This window comes from Lepisosteus oculatus, chromosome 8 (genome assembly GCF_040954835.1).
Source record: "Lepisosteus oculatus isolate fLepOcu1 chromosome 8, fLepOcu1.hap2, whole genome shotgun sequence".
In the NCBI taxonomy this organism is placed as follows: domain Eukaryota; kingdom Metazoa; phylum Chordata; class Actinopteri; order Semionotiformes; family Lepisosteidae; genus Lepisosteus; species Lepisosteus oculatus.
The window spans coordinates 12,655,086-12,675,685 of record NC_090703.1 but is presented as its reverse complement, the minus strand read 5'-3'; the positions used below and the strand labels follow the sequence as shown (position 1 = coordinate 12,675,685).

Sequence of the window (20,600 nt, the reverse complement as noted above, 5' to 3'; positions counted from 1 at the left end):
CACCGTGAAGAGAGACTCTCGTAGTGTCAAAAACGGTTCTGTCACTGAAATGAGTGCAAGTATCTTGGCAAAATCCAAAGTATGCAAAACACCAGACCTGATCTCGTTTGTGCTGACCTAGAAAAGCTTAGCACAGTGTGCGATTTACAGCACCGATTCGTCTAAACTTTAGCAGTACACTAGAGTAACAAGAAGGACACCAAACCATACACCAAACTATACCTATCATACATCAAAAGGCATGTAATAATGAATACAAAGAGGTAACAGAATATTAAGAAATTAAAAATAAAATGCATGGCAGCATGTTCACAATGCAGTTTATGTCATGTCAAAACCACATAACCTCACACTGCACAATGAAATGCACGAGCTGCAGCTGGCACTCAGGACTCGAATGCAAGCTAGGCTGGAAATGAAGGATCATGGAACCACAAGACAAATCACGATACCCGGAACTGCAACAGGTACACGGGCAAGCCCACCGGATGGAAGAAACGTGCTGCTGCACCTCATTTGGATTGGTGGTGTGTGGGGACAAGATGGCGATTTGGAAAGCTGGACAGACCACAGACACAGAGCGGCTTGAGCACAGTGGGCTGCGGGAACACAGCTTACCCAGTCGGAGGTTAGGAGAGAGAGAGAGGAAGGTGATGGGGAGACCCTGAGGCCCTGCTGCAGACACCTTAATGACAGTGGCAGAACTGGACGTACTGGTGCCGGAGGTGCCGGAGGCAGTGGAAGCACTACTGTTACTGGTTGGAGGGACCACCTCAACACTAGGGCTCTCGGGAGAAGACTGCCCCCTAGGGCTTGCCTTGGAGGCAGAATTCACTGAGGGGGAAGGGGAAGGAGGCCCAGCCCTCGCCACCTGCTCTGCCCGAGGGGTCCGAGCAGGCAGAGCCGAGCTGACCACCACCAGGGGCGCAGACGACAAGGTGAATTTGTGCACGCCGCTGACCAACTGAGGAGTACTACTGCCAGGCAGTCTCTGCTGCAGGGAGCTGATCCTGTTGACCACAAACTGGGTGAAGACCTTCCCAACTGTGGGCTTGGGTACTGCATAAGGGAACAGATTGAGGGCAAAATTGAGGAATAAAGTAGGTTTTTCAATCGCAGTGAAGATAGAAGACTTAAAAAAAATGTAACCTCTGAATACATGAGGAAAGAATGCGTCGCGTACATGGAAAATCAGCTACTGAGAAAGTGCACAGCAGGTGTAGCATGGTCCCCTGGAGTGGAAGTCTGTACAGCATATCATATTAGGAACACAAGAGTGGTTTTTAACATAGAACGTGTTTTATTTTCAGTCCTGTGCACTATGGATTAACTGCACATTAACACCTGCACCCAATGGCGGAGCACAATTTACCCGCAAATGTGAAATCACGGGCGAAAGCAGATCAGAAGAGGGAAGGGTGGGTCGGGGCCTCTTACCTGACAGCTTCTGCGTGACTGTGGTGATGCCTGGAGAGGCGGTGCCACTACTCAATGAGACCGTGGTGGTGCCGGAGCAGGCAGTGGAGGAGGCTGCAGAGAGGGAAGGCCGCTGGGATCCTCTGGCTTCGTTCGTGCCATCCACAGTCAGGCCTGTGTCCAATCCCTCCCCTGAGGGCAGTCCTTTGGACTGCTTGAGCAGGGCTGTACTCGATGCTTCCAGTGCACTGGGACGAAGTCTGCCAGTGATGTAAGCTGCTAGTCTGTTGGCTGGGTGCAATGCTCCCATCTGGCCCAGCAGTAGTTTGGCTTGTGGGTATGATTTGCCATTGACCTGCAGCATTGGGGAAGAGCAGCTTACATGAACAGTGGCAATCAGAAAACACTTTTTTAATAAAACGAAAAGGATCGAGTTCTAGCACAGAAAATCCGTATTGTCTTTTGCAAGGCAAACGTGCAACAGCTATCAGCACGTCTCTCGTCCAAAACAAATCTATTCAAATCTCACATCCCGTGCAAAAAAACCCTCTGTTTAACGAAATAAGCAGTGCTCACGCTCTCACCTTGATGAGGCCCTGCTGTGGGCTGCCTGGCTGTTTCTTGTTTGCTGTCAGGATACCTGCTGGGGAGACTCCTGTGTAGAAGGGCAAGGCCTTCCCTCTCGACAGTTTGTCCTTCATTTTCCGCAGCTTTTTGGCGGCACACTTCGAAGTGCCTTCGCTGGGCATCTCGACCACCTCCAGCTCCTTCTTCCTGGCGCTGGCGCTCCCCTCCGCCTGCTCCTCCTTCAGCGTCGCCGTCCGTTCCGCTCCGTCGGTCTCGGCAGCAGGCAGGGAGATGCGGATCGTGGACGTGATGACGGAGCCGGACCCCTCCTTCTTGTGGCTCTGGCTCACCTGCTCAATGAGGTAGCGGCCCACCTTGAAGGACTGGGCCAGGTTATTCTGGGCCATGTGCTGGGACACTGTCCTCAGGATGCGGTCACGCTCCTGCTCCCAGTTGCATTCCGAGACGATCTCCAGCATCCTAGTGGGCTCAGATGGAGTCAGCATGCGGGGCTGGATCTTCTGGGGTGTGGTAGGGGCAGATACCTGGGTGTCTGCTCTCAACATCCCAGGCTTCCCGTCTGTTGGGTTAAATCATAGAATAAGACACTCTGAAGAATGACACCAACTGACCATTAAGCATTATGCCCCCAAAAGATGACTTCAGTAACAGAGGTAAAAGTTTAGCTGATAGGCCTATGTGCTGTTTTCACCTTCTGTGTTTGTAAACATCCTTCACTAGTCCCCCACTTTCTTTTTACCCGGATAGAAAGAGGCTAACAAAGAGAATCACAGGGCTTACCAGTCTTTGAGTCCATAAATCTGTGGTACGGATCATCTTCCTGCAAAGATTTAAAATTTCAGAACAATCATAACTTAATTCTGCTGGACTCATATGAAATATTGCATGTTGTTCAAAATAATTTTAGTGCTACAGATTGCTTGTCGGAATAGTACCCTGTATTTCCTTCTGAACAACAGGCAAAAATTATTCCTAAACATTCTGACTCAAGCATTCTTACTAAGATGGAAAAAAATGAAAACGAGTTAATGTTTGTAAGACATAAGGGGGTGTTTTTCACTAAAAGAACTCCTGCTTTGAGATCTAAAAAAATGTTCATCTTTATTACAAGCCCTGCTTTGACTAGGGCTTTTATATACAAATCAAACTTTTTGACCCTGGGTTCATTTTGCAATTTCCTTTTTTAGTTAAGTATTGCATTTGCGCTTTTTAATATTCAGGAGCCAATATCCTGCAGGATCACTAGGCATTATGACATGGCTGCTTTTATCTTGGCGTGAGACGGCAGCGTTCATCAGTGAGCAGGCGGGGTTATCTGGTGTCTTACCCTCCCGCTGCAGAGCACGGACCGGCAAGCGCAGAGGGGCTGGCTCTGGGCGCGCTTGTGGGCGTAGTGGCGCACTCGGGCACAGGTCATCATGCTCTCGAAGTACAGGTACACTGGGTCCTTCTCCTCCTCCGTCACCTGGGAACAGGAGACAAGGGCGTGATCCACAGCGCCAGGCGCCAGCGGCTAGAAGGTACTAAATGATCGTTCGCAACGACAGCAAAAAGATCCCCGACGCCGAAATATAAGGGCAAGTACAGAACAGCTTTCAGATGATTCCACTTTTTAATCTTTTCCTGATTGAGGATCTCTAAACAAAAGGCTTGTTCACAACAGATACTAGCAGTAAAGCTTCTTTTTGGTATTTTTTTAATTGCCATCTATCTCATTGTGGAGAACTTCCTGCAGTCCAAAGGAATCATTTACCAGTGTTTTTGTAAAGAAAAACACTCGTCCGCTGAAGCTTTTGCCTGTGTTTTTTATAATACTCAAACTTATAAAATGCTATGTTAAATGTTTCAATAATAAACCACCCAGGAATCCAAACATGACTTAATATGAAATTCTGAGTTACTAAGCAACATGAAATTTACCAAAAACAAACAAACATACAGGACATGAAAACAACAAAACCTGAACAAAGCTGGCTATGTTTTAAAATAGGTATAATCTTTAATCATGAACCATTTCTACGAGTACTTCGTTCCGTTTTGTGAAAAAGCTCTGGGGATCTTACCACTGGGTGAGCTTTGGGGATGTAGCTCTTCGTGCTGCCTGAGACTCTGGGGAAGCCTGAGGAAGAGGACTGGCTGTAGCAGGCTGAAGGTGGAGGGATGAAGAGAGGCTCTGGGTCAATCTCCCCTTCCTTCCGGTTCCACAAGGTGTATACGCGGGCTGCTGGCTCCGATTCGGGTTCGGGCTCAGAAATCGCTGTGGTTCGAAGAAGGTTCAATAACTGCATGGCATTTCAGCAACGGGTTCATGTTGTTCGTTTAGGGCAAAGTACAAGGAAGATCTATTTTGCTAAACTGAAGTTTTCTTTTTTACAGAGAACTGGTAAAGGCCGCAGATCCCTCAGCACAAGGGCCCCCTGTATTTACACAGCCTTCAAAGGAACAAGTAAAGGTTTATTCCATGCTGAAAAGACACAACATTTTGGCTGTGGAGCCTTCTTCTGGTGTGTGACACCTGACACACCTGAAGAAGGCTCCACCGCCAAAACGTTGTGTCTTCTTTCTGTTCTTTTCAGCATGGAATAAACTTTTACTTGTTCCTTTGCAGCCTACACATGCTGACATAGTTGCCTACTTGAACTACTTTTACGCGGCCTTGCATGGTTAATCCCCGAGCCAAGCTGAGCCCCCCAGCAGCACAGCCGACTTACTGTATTCAATCTTCCTCCTCTTCTTTTTCTTGGCCTTCAGTGGCATGCCCTCTTCCTCCTCCTCCCCGTCCTCCTCCTCCTCTTCCTCTCCCAGGGCTTTGTAGAAGATGAGGTCCTCGGGATCGGCGGCCTTCGTGGTCTTCTTCCTCTTGGGCGAGGTCTTCACCAGGACCACCTTGCGTTTCAGGCACGTGCACCCAAACATGCACTCGGGCTTGCGGCAGTGAGTGGGGAGGCGGCGTTCCTGGGCCAGGCTGGCGCACACACAGCCCAGCCGGCAGAAGTCGTTCAGACAGGGCGGGGCTCGGCGCTTGATGATCCTGCCAACGGGCCTGCCCTTCAGGGACCCCTGGGGAGACGGGCCACAGCGATGCTTAAACATGCTGGCTTTTTAAAGATCAAATCAATGCAGAGAGGGCGCTCAAGCGGTGCGTCCCTCTTCTTTCCCCTGAGAACTTAGAGACGTAAGTTACACCTCCACACTGCAATGGGACTGACCCCACTTGCTTATACAGCCAGCTGCCCCACAAGATGTCTGCTCTTTCACACAGGTAGGCAGCACTTAATCTTCATGGACGTGAGGTATGTTGCTGTATGTTAGGGGCACACACGCCAGGACTGAATCGTGGAAACAACTTAAGTGATGCTAAGTAAGAAAAACGTTTTCCGCCCTGAAATATTTTTAAAAAGGCACTGACCCCGAGTGGGAGCTCCAATACTTCAACACTGAAAGAAAGAACCTGTAATATGAAGCAGGTTTATTGCCCTGACGAAGACACCAGAGCTCCAATGTTCACCTCCTCAGATTTCTGCCTTCTTGATAGTGGAAATTTAAAGCACTTTTTTCACATTTTTTAAATTGCAGCTCCCATTAAGAAATGCAAGTTTGGGTCCAGCGTGATTCTTTTTTAAAAAAAAATGTTTGCATCCCTGATATCGGAAGGTCCAGTGCTGTCAGCACAGTGGACAAATTAATAAAATTATTTTTAATGCTTTAAACACCAAACCTGGGGGAAGGTGGAGCTGACTGCGTCTGCAGATTATACTGGTGCCAACCTCCAGTGCAAGTTTTTTGCCAATTCTCTAGTCTCGCTGTACCGGATCATAAAATTGAATTGCATCAGCAGGAAGAATAAATTAATCAATTTTTGTTTTTACTCCCACTTCACCCCAAGGTAAACAGGACAGTTTATAGTTCCCCCGTTTTATCAATTGAGTTTCAGACAGTATGAACCAAAACCAAAAATATGAATACATCCTAGAAGTGAACAAAATTAAGGCTTCATCTGCAAAAGCAAAAGTTTTGATCTATTCAGCCGCAGGGCTTGAGGACGCCCATCTTGGGACGCAACTGGGGAATACCTGAGCCGTCAGCAGCGAAGCCAGGGCGACCTCCGCCCTCTCCTCCGTGACGTAGGTACGGCCCTTGCCCTCCCACAGCGCCCCATCCTCCAGGTCCATCAGCCTGGCCAGCGACTTGGACAGGCCGGCCACCCGGCTGCTCGCGGCCGCCACCGGCCGCCCACCGGCCTCTTGCTTGAGGACCAGCCGCTCGGAAACAGGCTGCTCCTGGCCCGGTTCCAGGGGCGCCGAGGAGGCGGGGCAGTAGAAGATGGGCGCCGACTTGGTCTTTGCGGCCGGTTTCCCTGCGCTGTAGGAAGGAAGCGTTTTCTGCTTGGCGCTGTGCGAGGGGGGCCGTTTCGCTGCCGCCGCCCCTGGCTTGGCTTTGACTCCCGGGGACGCGGTGGGCTTGGGGGAGGCCTTCTGCTTAGGCGCTGCTTTGGGTCTCTTCGGAGTGGAGAAAGCTTTGAAGGGGAAGCTTGGAGAGGGGGGTGTCAGCGCCGGCGCCTGCTTCTTCAGCACGCTGTCCAGCGTTCGGACGTAGCTGGTGCTTTTAGTGGGCAGCTGGTAGGCCACTGGGGCCAGGGTGGTGCTCTGAGAGAAGCTGGCAGCTCGCTCGTCTATCAGCTTCCCTTCATTCTCCAGGTACTCATCAAGCATGTCGCTGCAGAAGGCGGAGCGATTCTTCAGGGCTCCCTCTGAGCCTCCACTTCCTTCAGACAGGAAAAAATAATCATTTAACTGGGCAATTATACTCAAGGGTTTGGAGGTTAATATTGTACAGCCCGAGCGCACCTATTTTTTTTTATACACTGCGCATTCAAACACAGTTTAAAACGGATGTAAAGGAACTATTCAAAAACAGCTTTAATTAATAAAGTACACAATTTCCATACATGAAAAGGATCAAACACGAGTAAGCACTTGGGCATTCCTAGCAAGAACCCTACAACTCACAAACTGACAAATTTCTGCTAATGATTATTTACCTACAACAACAATCCTAAAAACAGACAATATCTAAGACAACACAGAAAATCTACTTCTGTGGTCTGTCGGTACACTTATGTGTATATAAGTCTGTACATATTCAGGGTCATATTCACACTGATCACAGTAGGAGAGGGCTGGCCAACATGCTTGCAGAGAGAGGGTGCTGCTAATTCTCCATACATGGGAGGCTTTATCAGTTGGCCTGTACTTTAAAGTCAAGAACTCTCTTCTGTCTGATTACGGAGGCGCCATTCAACTGGGCCTCAGATGTGGATCCCAAAGGCTTTCACTGAAGAAATAATTTGTTTTTTGAAGCATTACCAGATTTCTAAAACACTGCAGATGATTAATATGTAATGTTGTTCCATTGTCCATCAACCCAAAAGAAATCAAAATTTCCTTCTTCAGCTGCAGATTGAACTCAAGAGAATTTCAGTCTCAGGTCATTCTTTAAGTCTTCGCAAAAAACATGTACTGTGGTTCATCAATTTGTCTACATTAATAACGGCTGTAGTATAAGTCAGCAAATATACTAAAAGCAGGGGCAGGTATTTCAGTGAGTTCTTTTTCAAAAGAAAACTGCTATGAAAGCAGTTATTTAAACTGTCCCTCCACTCAGGTTCTGCACTAAAACAGACAGTCTGAAAGAGCCATCTTCTTATTTAACAATGTAAGATTCTAATCAAAGCTCATCAGTTGATTACAATCTGTTTTTATAAGTGGATCATGCTTAAAACAGTCCAACAAATTCTAAGTGCTAGCCCCCATTTCTGTAGACTAAAGCTGCAGTAGCAAGCCAGCAACAACCCTGAAAGATCATGGCTATACTGTAGATCCCACTCTTACCCTCAGTCCTTGATGATGAAGCCTCCGAATTCACATTAAACTTCTCTCTCCATCCTTTTATCTTAGTGAAATCATTTGTTTTACCTGTCCTGGAGATGAAAGGGACATCTGCAAAGAATAAATCATACTTAAAATCCAGGATAACAAAAAAGATCAAAGGTGAACACATTAGTATAAAGTAATAACTTCAATTAAAGAACAGATCTACATCACATACATGATTTCCTTTTGAATCACTGAGCAAAAATATATGGTAGGTGGCAACCAGCCATGCAATATTGCTAACATTTCGCAAACCTTGCTGACTAAATTTCTCAAACTAGTAATATTTTTTTGTCTCTGGTGATTATTTTATGATATACCCATGTTTGAAAAGCAATTTAGCTTTTCAAAGCAAAAGCTTTCTCACTACATCTCCAAAGTTATGCGCTGACCTCCGATTACACAGCGTAGTGTTATCAACCACATTTTGAAGGTTATGGTGGCGATTGCTAAACAATGCAATAGTTCTGTCCTGTTGAAAAGAGCACTAATGCAAAATTCATTCATGTAACCACATAGACATGTATCTGGGTTCTATTATCACAAATAAACAGAAACGTATGGATCAGCTTCAGGGCTGAAATTCATGCTGTGAAGGGGATCCAGACTGAGTGATCAGAGTCACCCATAAACTGCCTGAGGAATTAAGAAGGCAAAGCACTCAGCATCTGGGATGTGAAGTGAGAAGCAGCTTGGGCCTTTTCATCAGGATACAGATTCGGGTCTTAGTCAAGTTCCAGGGGACGTCAAGAAAAAACGACCAAAAACGCTATGCACAGTGTGTGATTTGCCACAGCAGGTGCAGTGACTGACCAGGAGATGATGTCTGGGCAGCTGGGTTCCCATCTGTTCCAGCACACGGTACTGGGGGCGGCAGAGGCAATCGCACACCCAGATACTTCAAGTCAATGGCCAGACTGGGATCCACAAAGTTCAGCTTGAGCCCAACTGCAAAAAAAAAAAACAACTAAAAATTGACACCATGTGTACGCCACCTCAGACGCTGCAAACCCAAAATATCCCCAATCCCAAAATATATAGGCAATCCCTCTCCTAATGATGCCAAATCAACCACACTCTAACAGATGCAGTGCTGTGGATAGAAATCTACACAACAGCAAGCTTATATCGGACTGCTGCAGTCATCAAGCCCTGTCTGGCTTGGAAGGATAACACCCCCCAGTGAAAAGTAGTCCAGGTTTACCTTCCTGCAGAACTGGGTGGATTGCTTGTCTGTGTTTGAAACGTTTCAGATCCTTCAGAAGCGCGTCCTGCAATCGAAGTATTCGGTCTTGCAAGCTCTCAGGGACTTCTATCAGGTAAAAAAATACGAACGTCAATTTTCGCGTCTTTGAAACACAGGTACATGCAACAGCCAAACTCCACTCAGAAATTATTACCATTTTTCTCTGGGATCTCAGCAGTTTCTGGTGGCTGAATGGTGTCGCCTCCTTGTGGCTGATCCCCGAGATGAATCTCAAGGGCATCCTAACCGTTCAAGACAAGAAAAGACAATACTGAAGACAGACATACACTACACAAGTCAGCTAAATGGGGAAAATAATCAATGTAAGAAACTTAACAGCAATTACAATAAGCCTCGCAAACATCTTTTGAATGATGACTCCTCTGTGTTGACTCTAGAAAGCACGATTACGAAAAGGAAATAAAAGACAGGAAATGCAACTAAAAAATAGGAATACAAAGTTTTAAAGACATGAATCAGAACTGACGTTGGCTGTTCTATTTTAGAACCGCTTGTTAATCAACTCAGTTCACTGCTGCAGCAGCAGTGGGGTTAACAATCAGAGACCACGAATGCCTCGCCCAGACAGGCCAGTTGCCCGGGTGCAAAACACATGACATCCTGGCAGCTGCACAGCGCCTTACAACAGGGGCTCCCAATCCTGGTGCTGGAGGCTCACCCACCGGCTGGGTTTTGTTCCAGCCCAGCTCTCAATTACACAACAGGGCTGTAAGATGACTTGATAAAAGGATTAATTCAAACCGTTTGATCGTTTTCAGCTCTCAGGCATGTGGTTGGTCATTTTCGACTTTTAGAGTTTTAATTCCAAAAAAAACATGCAAATATTCAAGTTAAGGAACATCTTAATTTAACGAAGGCCTTGATCATTAAGGAATCAAGCATGGCTAGAAGAAAACCAGCAGGTGTGTGGTGCTTTAGGACCAGGAGTGGGAGCCCCTGTCTTTCAAGGCTGCAGCCATCAACAAGAGGAGTAATAAGTCTCTCAGGGACAATGCAACAAGCTAACACACGCACAGCCAAGATGGAAGAGTGATGACGCAAGAGCTCCACAGGAAACCGAGGAACTTTAGGCTGATTTAGCCCCACCCAGCCCTGGAAAGGGGTGGTCTGATTGGTGCTCACGCAGCTAATGACATGGCCCAATCCCCCAGTCCCAGAATATATAGGAAATCCCTCTCCTACGGGGTCAAATAAACCATGCTGCAACAAACGCAGTGCTGTGGTAGAAATCTACACAACAGCAAGCCTATATCTGACTGCTGCAGTTATTAGGTTCCGTTTGACTTGGAGGGATAACATTCCCCAGCCAGATCTGGAGTACAGGGGTCAACCTGCACTCCGATTGAGCCCTGCCACTGCTGGAGCCACTTCGAAGCCCCCCAAAAGGAAATCAGTCACCACCACACAGAGAGGTGTACAGGAGACGACACAGCTGCCTTACCTTGGAGGTGAAAGAGACAAAGAGAACACCCTCCACCTCCTCCAGGTCCGGCTGCATGCTGGCATCGGTTGGGCTGCCAAGCACTGGTCCGGTGCCAGTCACTCCTGTTTTCTTTGAGGGCTTCCCAACTTTGCCAAACCTCACTTTGCGCTGACGCCTCTTTTTCCCAGGGGGATGTAAAATTTTGGGGCTTTTAATGGCTGAGGGGGCAGCTGCCTCACTGCTGCTCACTTGCTTGTCCGGCCTCAGCAGGCTTTCTGAGGACATGAGGCCCTTGGCGTCCGGAGGGGGTTTGGGTGCAATAGGCCTCTTGGCAGACAAAATGCTGCTAATTTTCTCCTGCGTTTCCTGAAACAGAAAGGCCTTGGGCGGTGGCACAGGCTGGCCTTTCTGCTGCAGTTGTAGGATGTCTTTCAGCGCTGGTTTCTCGGTTTCACTAGGAGTGACTGGAGAAACCTTCACAGGGAGATCAGTGATTCCAGCACCGCCCTTATCCTTCTCAGGAGGATGGACATCTGGAAAGGGCGCGGCGGATGACCGCTCCTGCCGGACCTCTGGAGTCGCAGCCTCATCAGCGGAGTCGGAACAAGGCTTAATGCAAACTGCAGGTCTCCCACTGTCTATGGAGAACACCTTGGCTTTGGCAACTCCCAGCTGGGTATCGTGCTGCTCCTTCTGGGAGCCCCCGTTATCCACAGGGGACTCTCCATCTTCTTTTCTGGCCATTCGGAACAGCTCTGAGCTACTTTGGCGTTTAGTGTCCGGCCCATCCTTCTTCCCCCTGACATTTCCCTCCTGTGTAGGAACAGGCGTACTTGTTCGAGGTGGTTTTCTATTGCTGCAACCCAAAATATAATGACCATTAAACTTTGGATGATGTATTAAAAGCTCTCTACAAGACCACAGTGAAGGACTGTAAAATAACAACCGTCACATGTCTTCACTTCCTAAAAGCATCAACAGCTAAACACACAGACGTACGAGGCAGACGGCCGAAAACATCTGTGACCTGGCCGTGACCGATTTGACTTGCAGAAGCAGCACTACAGCTCCCTTCTTTTTTCACTCCTTCCATTCTTTGCAATAACTACGGGTATACAAGGATCTGCATTAGCATAGATCAGAATATTCATTCATTTCACATGCGGCCCAGGAAATGGCCTTTCGGGTTAGAAGAACTGAACTTTGTGGCAATGATCGAATTAAAGGGTGTGCTAGAAGGAGGCGGAGAAATCGGTTTCTCTCTGAGAAACATGCAGGAGCACTAAAAAAGAAAAAGGTGTTGGGTTTAGAACCAAGGCTGCCAAGCACTGAAGCAAAAAGTCAAACAGATGAAGCCTCATATTCCTAGGACAACTGGAATTGTGCAAAAAAAATAGAGCAATTATTAATGAATTATTGTGAAAGAGAATTTTTGAATAGTCATTTTACATAGAGACATCTTTATAAAACTAAAAAAAAAACTTGGGCAAATTGTTAAAAAATTGAGGCCAGCTTTAACATATAACTAGGAATTTTAAAATAGGATTTTTCGCACAACGTGCCTAAACAGACAAAAAAAAAGCGACATTCAGTTCCACACGTGATGACTGATTTTAGATTTCTCTTTGTGTGGGCTTATTGCTTTCTTTTCTGTCTACTTGCTTTGTGTGAAACTTGCAAAAAGTGTAGAAAAGTTGCTAAATGTTTAGGAATTCAAGTTTTAGATGAACACATGAACAGAAAAAGAAAGGTAACACTACCGTGCACAACGATAAAACCTCCGGAGCACAAAGCTCTTTTTCAAGAGATCGTCACACCGAGGATCCCTAAAGCAGGCAGATCCGAGCGCGTCTGCTCCGAGGCTACACGACAAACCAGCTTACCTGGAAGTTTTAGGGGTGGCGTTCGACTTGATCGGGAGTATTTCGTCATTGAGGAAGCCGATGTCGTATCCCTCGGAACCAAACAACTCCTGATCCATCACTTCATCAAAGACCTCTGGCGACCCAAAGAGAGATTTCAGGGTCTTCCTGGGTGGCTTCCCCTCCTCCCCGCTGTGCGAGGTCTTGCTCAGGTCCAGGGGGGGGAAGGGGCTCGCCTTGGGGTCCGAGCCCCCCGTAGCCGGGGCGTCGCCCTTGAACTTGATGGGCCGGTAGCACTGCCCGTCCTCCCGGAAGCCCTTGGCGAAGGGGTTGTAGTCGATCTTGAGCTGAGTGATCCGCAGGTTCTGGTAGGCCGTGACGGCGAAGAACTCGGTCTGCGGGAAGGTGAAGGTCATGACGTCCGGCCCGTTCAGCTGGATGACCTCGGTGGCCTTGTCCGCGGGGACGATGTGCAGCCGGGGCAGGTAGCGGTGCATGGAGTGCAAGATGACGTGCCCCTCCTGGTCCAGGGTGTTGTTGGTCAGCTTCAGCTTGTAGAAGGACACCGGCTGCTGCATCCAGTAGTGCCCCGAGGAGGGGGACTCCGGGTGGATGAAGACCCGGCCGAGCACGTGGGGCTCGGCCTTGCCGTTGATCTCCCAGTAGCGCCCGTTCCACTTGTAGCGGTTGTTGTCCATGGGGGTGATGTCCATGACCAGGATGTACCTCTGGAAGGGCTCCATCCCGGAAATGCGGAAGCGGCAGTAGGGGAACATGCGCCGGCCCTGCTTGGTCAGGATCATCTCCGTCCTGCACCGGTAGAACTCGTTCCACATGTTGTTGTTGTCCAGGGTGACCTTCACCCCTCTGCAGCTGCTCTCCGGGGGAAGGTTTTCGGAGAGGTTCTTGGGCTTGATGGGCGTGATGCCTGCGGCGTTTCTGGGGGCAAGGGGCAGGAGACCGGGGGACGGGATGCTGGCCACCGTGTTGGTGGCCAGGTTCACGTCCTGGTTGGACACCAGGATACCCTGCTGCTCGAGTCCGCCGTCCCCTGCCTGGCCTGGCTTCAGGATTACGAAGAAGGCAGGGGGCGTGGACGCCGAGGCGGGGGCGATCAGAGGCACGCGCCCTTCGTCCGCAAGAACCATCATGGCCTGTTTCTCCATCGCTGCCGTCACAGAGCTGCGGGCCGGGGTTGGGTGGACAGCACCGAGCACCTCCTCACCCTGACTGGACTGCTTGAGCAATTCGCATTCTGGAAAAAATGGACAGAAAAATGAATACGGGGACCAGGCTACAGAACTGGTAAAAGAATATTTCAACATATAGCATTAGTGGTGCGCAGCCCTAGTTCTGGAGGTCACAATATCTGGGGGATTGTTCTATGCCTCAGCTCTTAATGACCTAACTGAGCTGAGCATGAACTTAACTGGACCAATTTAACACTGCCCAAAGGTCTTCAGCTGCTGGCGATTTGCAGAACCTCTGAAAGCTTGCTGGACTGTGACCCTCAAGGTTACCTGTGTAGTACAGAAAGGGTCTCTTATCGAGCAGAGAAAGTTCACGTTCATTAAAGCTAGGACCGCTAATTAACTATCACTCCGCAATATATATCTTTGCAAAAATGGTTGATTTGTTTTTTTAAACAGAGATCAGTAATATTAAAAAGCAAAACCTCTGCCAAATGTCAAATGCTTCTTCCTTTTAGTACAGTAATGTCCAGTCCTGGTCCTGGAAGGTTTTTAATTCTACCTATGCTCTTAATGAGATAGATCAGCTGGTTACTGGCTTAATCGGACCAGTTTCTCTGAAGCTTCTCCCAGCTCTGCAAGTGCCACTGTTGCTTTTAAGAGACCTAGAAAACCTGCAGTCATACTGGCGCACCATAACCAGGGCTGGACACCCCTGATCTAGTAGTTTAACATTTTTAGATATTTGACATCCTTTATTAACTCTGTATCAATACTGTGGCTTAAGATGGTGATTGAAAACTGTAACAGTAAATTACATTAAAAAATATACTTTCAATTGAACTTTTACTTCCAAAGAATATTTGTTGATCTTAAAACTTTTTCAACAGAGCAATAAACAGTACCACCAAAGACCTTAAAATAAACACACATTTTCCTATACCAACTGATCTAGGTCACACATTTCTCTAAAACAGCATTACTTAAAAAATGCATTACTGAATATCCAGATAGAATTAATTTCCATTTCCAGTAATAATTAATTTCCAGTAATAGTAAGTATGAAAAGCCAATGTAAGCTTAATTGGATTCTGATTTATTTTTAAGCGCCGGTGTAGCAGTACAGGGCTAATATCAACCTATGTTGTGAAAACTACTTTCAACGCTTGAATACCTTAAAGCGTGCGTTAAAACGTGTATTTAAACGTACAGTATAGACTGTCAATTTTACTTTTCATAAAACACCAACATATTTCTTTATGCCTGCTTACGTAGCAAATTAGCGATCTATTTAACCATTGATAAGGGACACAATATATTTAACACGCAGAGAAACTGTAACAATCTGCATCACACTGAGTCTTCTCATTTGGTTACAGCTTCTGCTAGTCATTCAAGCCCACAGGCATTTCTACACACGCGTGTTACAATCATTTGCTGATCAAGGATTTCATTTTTCCTTTAAGTGCGCAACAGAAAGTGGGGTTACGCGCCGCTCTTCAAAGTTGGCACCAGTACAAACGCCGAGCAAGTAAGAGCAGAAACGGTAGATGAATTGCAGAAAATTCAGAAGCAAAGACAGAGAAAGAAGCGATCTAACACGCCAACTACCACATCGCCACTCGGCAGCATCATCGGTTCCAAACAGATGCATGTGATTTCAATCCCTCCTGTTTCTGCTCAGGAGCAATTACAGCTTTTCATAAGCCTGGCGAAGGACCCAGATTTGCGGGATGTCTGTATGTATAATCTCTTGCAACATTTTTTTAAAACCTGGCAACAGAAAAGACACCATCTACCCCCCGTTCAGATTTACCTCCGCTTGCTAGCTCTTACATCTTATCGCTTTAAAATCATGGTTCTCATCGAACAGTACTTCCAAAGGACGTGCGTTAATAAACAATCTCTCTCGACAAATAAACTAAACGTATTCCAACGGCAAAGAACATAACCACACCTCTCAATCTAGCTACCTTTCTGACCAGGTGCTTTACACACCTTTCCGTCTACACCCAAGGTCGCCATGTTGAATATTCGACCATCCCATTCGCAAAACGTTAAATTTCAAAACCCTAGAGATGTTCTGTTCGTGTTCGCGCTTATGGATTCGTTTTTTTTTCTAAATTCAAGCAGCATTAGGTGTATCACAATGACACCACAATTTTAAAGAGGCTTGTAAACGTTGCAGTAATAGTAGACACGCTTGGATTAAAACTGAATCTATGGAACACCTCCCTTGAAACTAAATACAAAAAAAAAGTTCATCTGTGCCATGTTGTTTCATCCCCGTTTCCGTTTCGTTGACGTGATTTTTCTGGTGCTAAATTTCTCAACTTAGCCCCTCCTCCGAACTAAAAGCCGGAGCTAACAAGCGAGCGCTCCCATGCCTGTCGAAGGACATGGTGAAGCGGGCCTCTGGCCGCCTCGACGATGCCAACCCCAAGCGCGTGGGCCTGGCGCGGTCTCCTTGGCACCACCATGACTGGCGGTCCCAGCGCGTGCAAAACCCGGCCACAGCCTCAATGGCGCGTGAATCCCTCCCCCCCTTCCAGCCAACGCGTTGGGAGCGCGAGCCCACCCTCGGGGATCTTCTCAACACCCAACTCGTGGCAACAGGCGCCGTCTCTTTCTCCGTGCAAACGCGCTCCACCGCGGCTCCGCTGAGCTGTTACCTTTCCCAGTCGTGCAAACATCACCCCGAAATCCGACCGTCGTTTGACTTGCTCATTGGCTCTTTCCGTTCTTTTTTTTCCCCCTTCTTACTCCGTACGTCTCACCCAGCTGGAGAAAACATGAGTGCTCTCAGTCACCTACGTCAGAGTCCTTGTGGTGGCACGCTCACGTTCTCGCCTAACGCGCAGGCTCTGCCCAGTACGGGACAGCAGGAGCCAGTCACGTGGGAATACAAAGCCTCTTTGCGCACGCACCGAGCTCGGCTAAAGCTTTTATTTTTTAAAATCGGGATCTGTGCGAGCACCGGCAGCAACGAAGGAAAAGCCCGCCTTTAAAAAACGCGAATGCACTTTAATCGAATGGGATTTAACGTCTTTATTGGTCGGCGTTCAAAAGAAATACTTTCACGTGGTGCCTGCCGTGTGAAACAAAATAGCAGCTAGTGAGAACCGATACAGCGGGGCACCGAGGCAGACAGAGCAGATGCAGAAAACGAAAACCAAGCACAGGTCAAACACTCGTTCATCCTAGAGAGAAGCCCACCAGCCGCGTAGTGGAGGTGCGAGCACGCATTTCAACAAAAACAGCGTTAACAAGCAAACACCCCTTTTCATACCGACACTTAAAAACGAAAGAGATCAAGAAAGATACATTCTAGCCAGCACATACGTGAGAAGAGATACTGTATAAGTAATATTGCCACTAGAAGCTCTTGGTCGCTATCTAGTGACACCAATCAACTAATTAGTTGTGGGTTTTTTTTAAATACAACATTTCGGGATAACTATTGCACAGTAATCTTACATTTGAAAAATCCCTAAAACTACCGGCTCCTGCGCAAGAGCTACTACACTATGTTTTGCCAGATTACTATGACAGAACTAACTAGCAGAAGCAACGTCCACGAGTGACAGCATTTGAGTACACAATCGAACCGCAGCGCAGGCGAGAGAGCTGTTAGTCTAAAATCGCTTGGAAACAACAACATAAGGAGTGCTCGCCCTTTAAACTGTAATTGCGTGAACTTTCTGTTATGGTCACCTTTGAGCTACAATGTCTAAGCTTACAGAGCAGCATTCTATTATTCTAAGAGAATAAAAGATTTATTTTACAGGTTTGCTTTAGGCCGTGTAGTATTCATATACAAGACCAGCCACAGCAGAAATAAATCTTGAATTTACTAAATAACCCAGAAATATAGTAATTGTCATTTGCTTTCCATTTAAAACAGTATCGAATTTATATATTTCAGTATTCCTCTAAACTATTGTTTTACATATACTTTATTCGATTTATATGTATATTTAGAAAGACATCTCTACATACAGTACAATGTTGTTTGCAATTGTGTGTTCTGCCTTTCGTGAAATATCAGCTATCTTTTTTCCTTCATTTTCCTGCGAGAACTAGGAGATGAATGTGCGGTTCAATTACATTAAACGCATAACATACATCAGATATGGGGTTTTGCTCCTACAGCGAGAAAAAAGAGAGAAGGAAAGTTCCAATTTCACTGCCAATAAGCATTCACACCCATTTCCCACACCTTTTGAGCATGGCAGATAACCAGAAGATGCTTATTAAATCTGAGCTTTTTATCCGGCCAACACGAACGTCTTTCAGTCCGCGTCCACGGCTAGATAAACCTATTTCTTTCGAAGGCTGCAGCCCATCCGACATTGAAAACGAGATGGGTCCTATTGGCTACTGCCTGGTCACATGCACCCCGAGCCACAGGCGAATACCGGCAGAAATGGAAATTGAACTGCGACATTATTAAGAGGGAAACTTTGGACTACGAATTCCTAAACTGACCCGACGATAAACAAGACCCCTGACAACTGCGGTCACCACGGTTTTACGCTCCACAATTGCTAGATCGCCAAGGGACATTCATCCATTTTTTTTTTGGGGGGGGGGATTGGCTCGAAACCGCCTGCACACGCTCAAGCTTTTTTTTGTCGTTGTTTCAAAACGTGTCGCTTAAACGCGTGATGTGCAGTGCCCCCATTGTAAGAACAGCACGCCTAACACAGATAAGTGTGAATCCGCGGCCACACGGGTTTCGAGCGAGCCTCATGACGACAAGGAAGCACGGCCTTCCCTTGGCTGCCGGCAGTCACGTGTCCCTCCGCAACAGCAGCAGTCCCAGGTACATTTGAGGGAATGGCGGGCGGTGATAGGGCGAAATAGAAACACGGATACTCAAAGCCCCGTTTTTTTTTAAAAAAAAAAGCGCTGGAAAAAAAAAAGGTGTCGAAGGCAGAGGCTCTTTTCGGTTTCAATACAAATCTCGAAGTGCGCTAAAAGCAGCCTCCGTGCTCAGGCGCTAGGTTTGGCGACCCGGGTCGTGCACCGCTCTCTCGCCGGAGTCGTGTGCCAGTGTCGTCAGGTGACCACCGGCAGCACCCTCCCTCCCCCTCCCGCGGGCTGCGCGCTTTTAAGTTAAAGGCAGCCGGCCGGCTTAAATCGACGCCGGCGAAACGCGTGTCTCGAACCAGCCGGAGCACGCTGTTAGAAGCAGAAGCGAGCGCTTTACCTCGAAAAACAAGACTTTGGCAAGCGGGCCAGTCCTCCCATGCACGGCTCTGCGAAGGCGCGGACCGGGTGAGAAACTCGAGGGGAGTGCAGGGCTCCGGTACTGCAGCGAGCATGCGCTGCTGCTAAGCGCTATTGATCCTCGGAGGTGAGAGGAGGCTGGCGGGGGTGCCGCTTGGAGGCAAGAGGCGGATTCGTCTCGAGTCGCGTTCGTCATGACCCTAATCGATGACTATAACGCGGGATTTCAGTGTATTCAGAGAAGATGAGACCCCGCAACATGTAGTACTGGGCCCTAATTCTACAATTCTACAAGATTTTAAGGCGTTATATCATAAAAAAAACACACCGAAGAAAGGGATGTTTGCAGAATTACTGAAACTGAGCCGAATTCTGGCAACTCTCGCAGAGTTACTGAACCTGTAATAACAAAGCACTATTGCCCCGAGAAAACAAGAGGCGGAATTTCACCCCGGTCTCCGGTGGCCGCAGTTGACAAACCCACGACGAGAGCCCAGCGTGTTCCCGGGGTCTCCGAGAGAACACTTCAGTTGTTCTTTTGTTTATATACAATTACGAAAAGCACAACGTGTTCCAGCCGTTTTCACCGTTAAGTGTTGTTCCGTGCTTGTGAGTGTTGGGGGTACGCCTCTGTCCGGTCCTGCTTTTGGGGGACACAGGGGAGGTTGGGACCGAGCCGGCCGTTTGCTGGTCCTGCCTCACGCTAGAGCCGGGCTGGTTTTCCGAACAGAGCCTGAGCCATCCTGGGCTTTGCCGCCCACCCGCGAACCTGCAAGCGCTACACGATTAAACTGTACTCGTTTCAAACAAAATATTTTTTCCATTTTTTTTAGAATGTCTACGCCATTTAAAATTACATTAAAGTTACATTCTGTTCACTTTTTAACTTTTCACTATGCCGCTTTTGACTGCGCTGAGTAGTCAGGTTTAACATATTTTAAAAAAGGTTGGGGCTGGACTGACGGTGTCCCAGCTCCCGGGACCTGGGATTGGTTGTGGACGTCTGCGTGGAGTTTGTCTTCTCTCCCCGTGGCCGCGTATGTGTCCCCCCCCATTTTCCTCCTGCTGTTTAACGTTAATAAGCGTCACTAGTTTATCCCCCGTCAAGAGTGTTTGTTGTCCTGAAGGGCAGATCTAAGAGAATCGGTGAGAGGACCGATCACGGTTCAAAATGGTGTCTGGCCTTTTTAAGTACTTACGTTTTAAGTAAGTTGCTCGCAGTTAAATACACAGAAGCCAAATAAACTAAAGGTAATAATGCAAAGGAACAAGTAATAGGTTTATTCCATGCTGAAAAAAAAGAAGAAAGAGAACACAACGTTTCGGCCGTGGAGCCTTCTTCAGGTGTGAGAAGGCTCCACGGCCGAAACGTTGTGTTCTCTTCTTTTTTTTCAGCATGGAATAAACCTATTACTTGTTCCTTTGCAGTCTACGCATGCTGACGCAGCTACCCACCTAAAGGTAATAATGTATTCGCTTTCAATTTCAGGAACAAAAAGTATCTTTTAAACTAGGATCACACCTTCCACCAGTTCTCACCGAGATAGTGTTTTCTTTTTAAACCCCTCCAGTAATTTACCCAGTTCAGGTTTTCACACCTCGGTCTTCGTCTCTCAGACTTTAGTTTGTCCAGAAGGTCCCCCTCCTCGCGCATCATATTCCTACTCTCTTCATCTTCCCCACCTCGTG

At 47.4% G+C, this 20,600-nt stretch overlaps 1 protein-coding gene across 5 annotated transcripts in view; it reads right to left on the bottom strand.

The window, feature by feature from the left end:
- The window catches only part of mgaa (MAX dimerization protein MGA a), a 29,363-nt gene extending 10,302 nt beyond the window's left edge, over window positions 1-19,061 (bottom strand). For 2 of the 5 annotated variants that reach the window (XM_069193235.1, XM_069193238.1), the window contains exons 1-15: window positions 18,892-19,061; window positions 12,511-13,744; window positions 10,646-11,483; window positions 9,338-9,425; window positions 9,142-9,249; window positions 8,751-8,885; window positions 7,896-8,003; window positions 6,078-6,769; window positions 4,716-5,064; window positions 4,068-4,261; window positions 3,332-3,469; window positions 2,785-2,824; window positions 2,001-2,563; window positions 1,438-1,771; window positions 619-1,059 (exon numbers count right to left, since the gene is read on the bottom strand). In XM_069193235.1, the coding sequence (XP_069049336.1) occupies window positions 619-1,059; window positions 1,438-1,771; window positions 2,001-2,563; window positions 2,785-2,824; window positions 3,332-3,469; window positions 4,068-4,261; window positions 4,716-5,064; window positions 6,078-6,769; window positions 7,896-8,003; window positions 8,751-8,885; window positions 9,142-9,249; window positions 9,338-9,425; window positions 10,646-11,483; window positions 12,511-13,744; window positions 18,892-19,006 (5,377 nt within the window). In that variant the 5' untranslated portion in view covers window positions 19,007-19,061. Of the gene's footprint in view, window positions 1-618; window positions 1,060-1,437; window positions 1,772-2,000; window positions 2,564-2,784; window positions 2,825-3,331; window positions 3,470-4,067; window positions 4,262-4,715; window positions 5,065-6,077; window positions 6,770-7,895; window positions 8,004-8,750; window positions 8,886-9,141; window positions 9,250-9,337; window positions 9,426-10,645; window positions 11,484-12,510; window positions 13,745-16,257; window positions 16,323-16,351; window positions 16,507-18,891 lie in introns of those variants that run through there. The other 3 variants (XM_069193236.1, XM_069193237.1, XM_015350838.2) reach the window with 3 other exon arrangements.
- Between the last annotated feature and the right edge of the window lie 1,539 nt (window positions 19,062-20,600).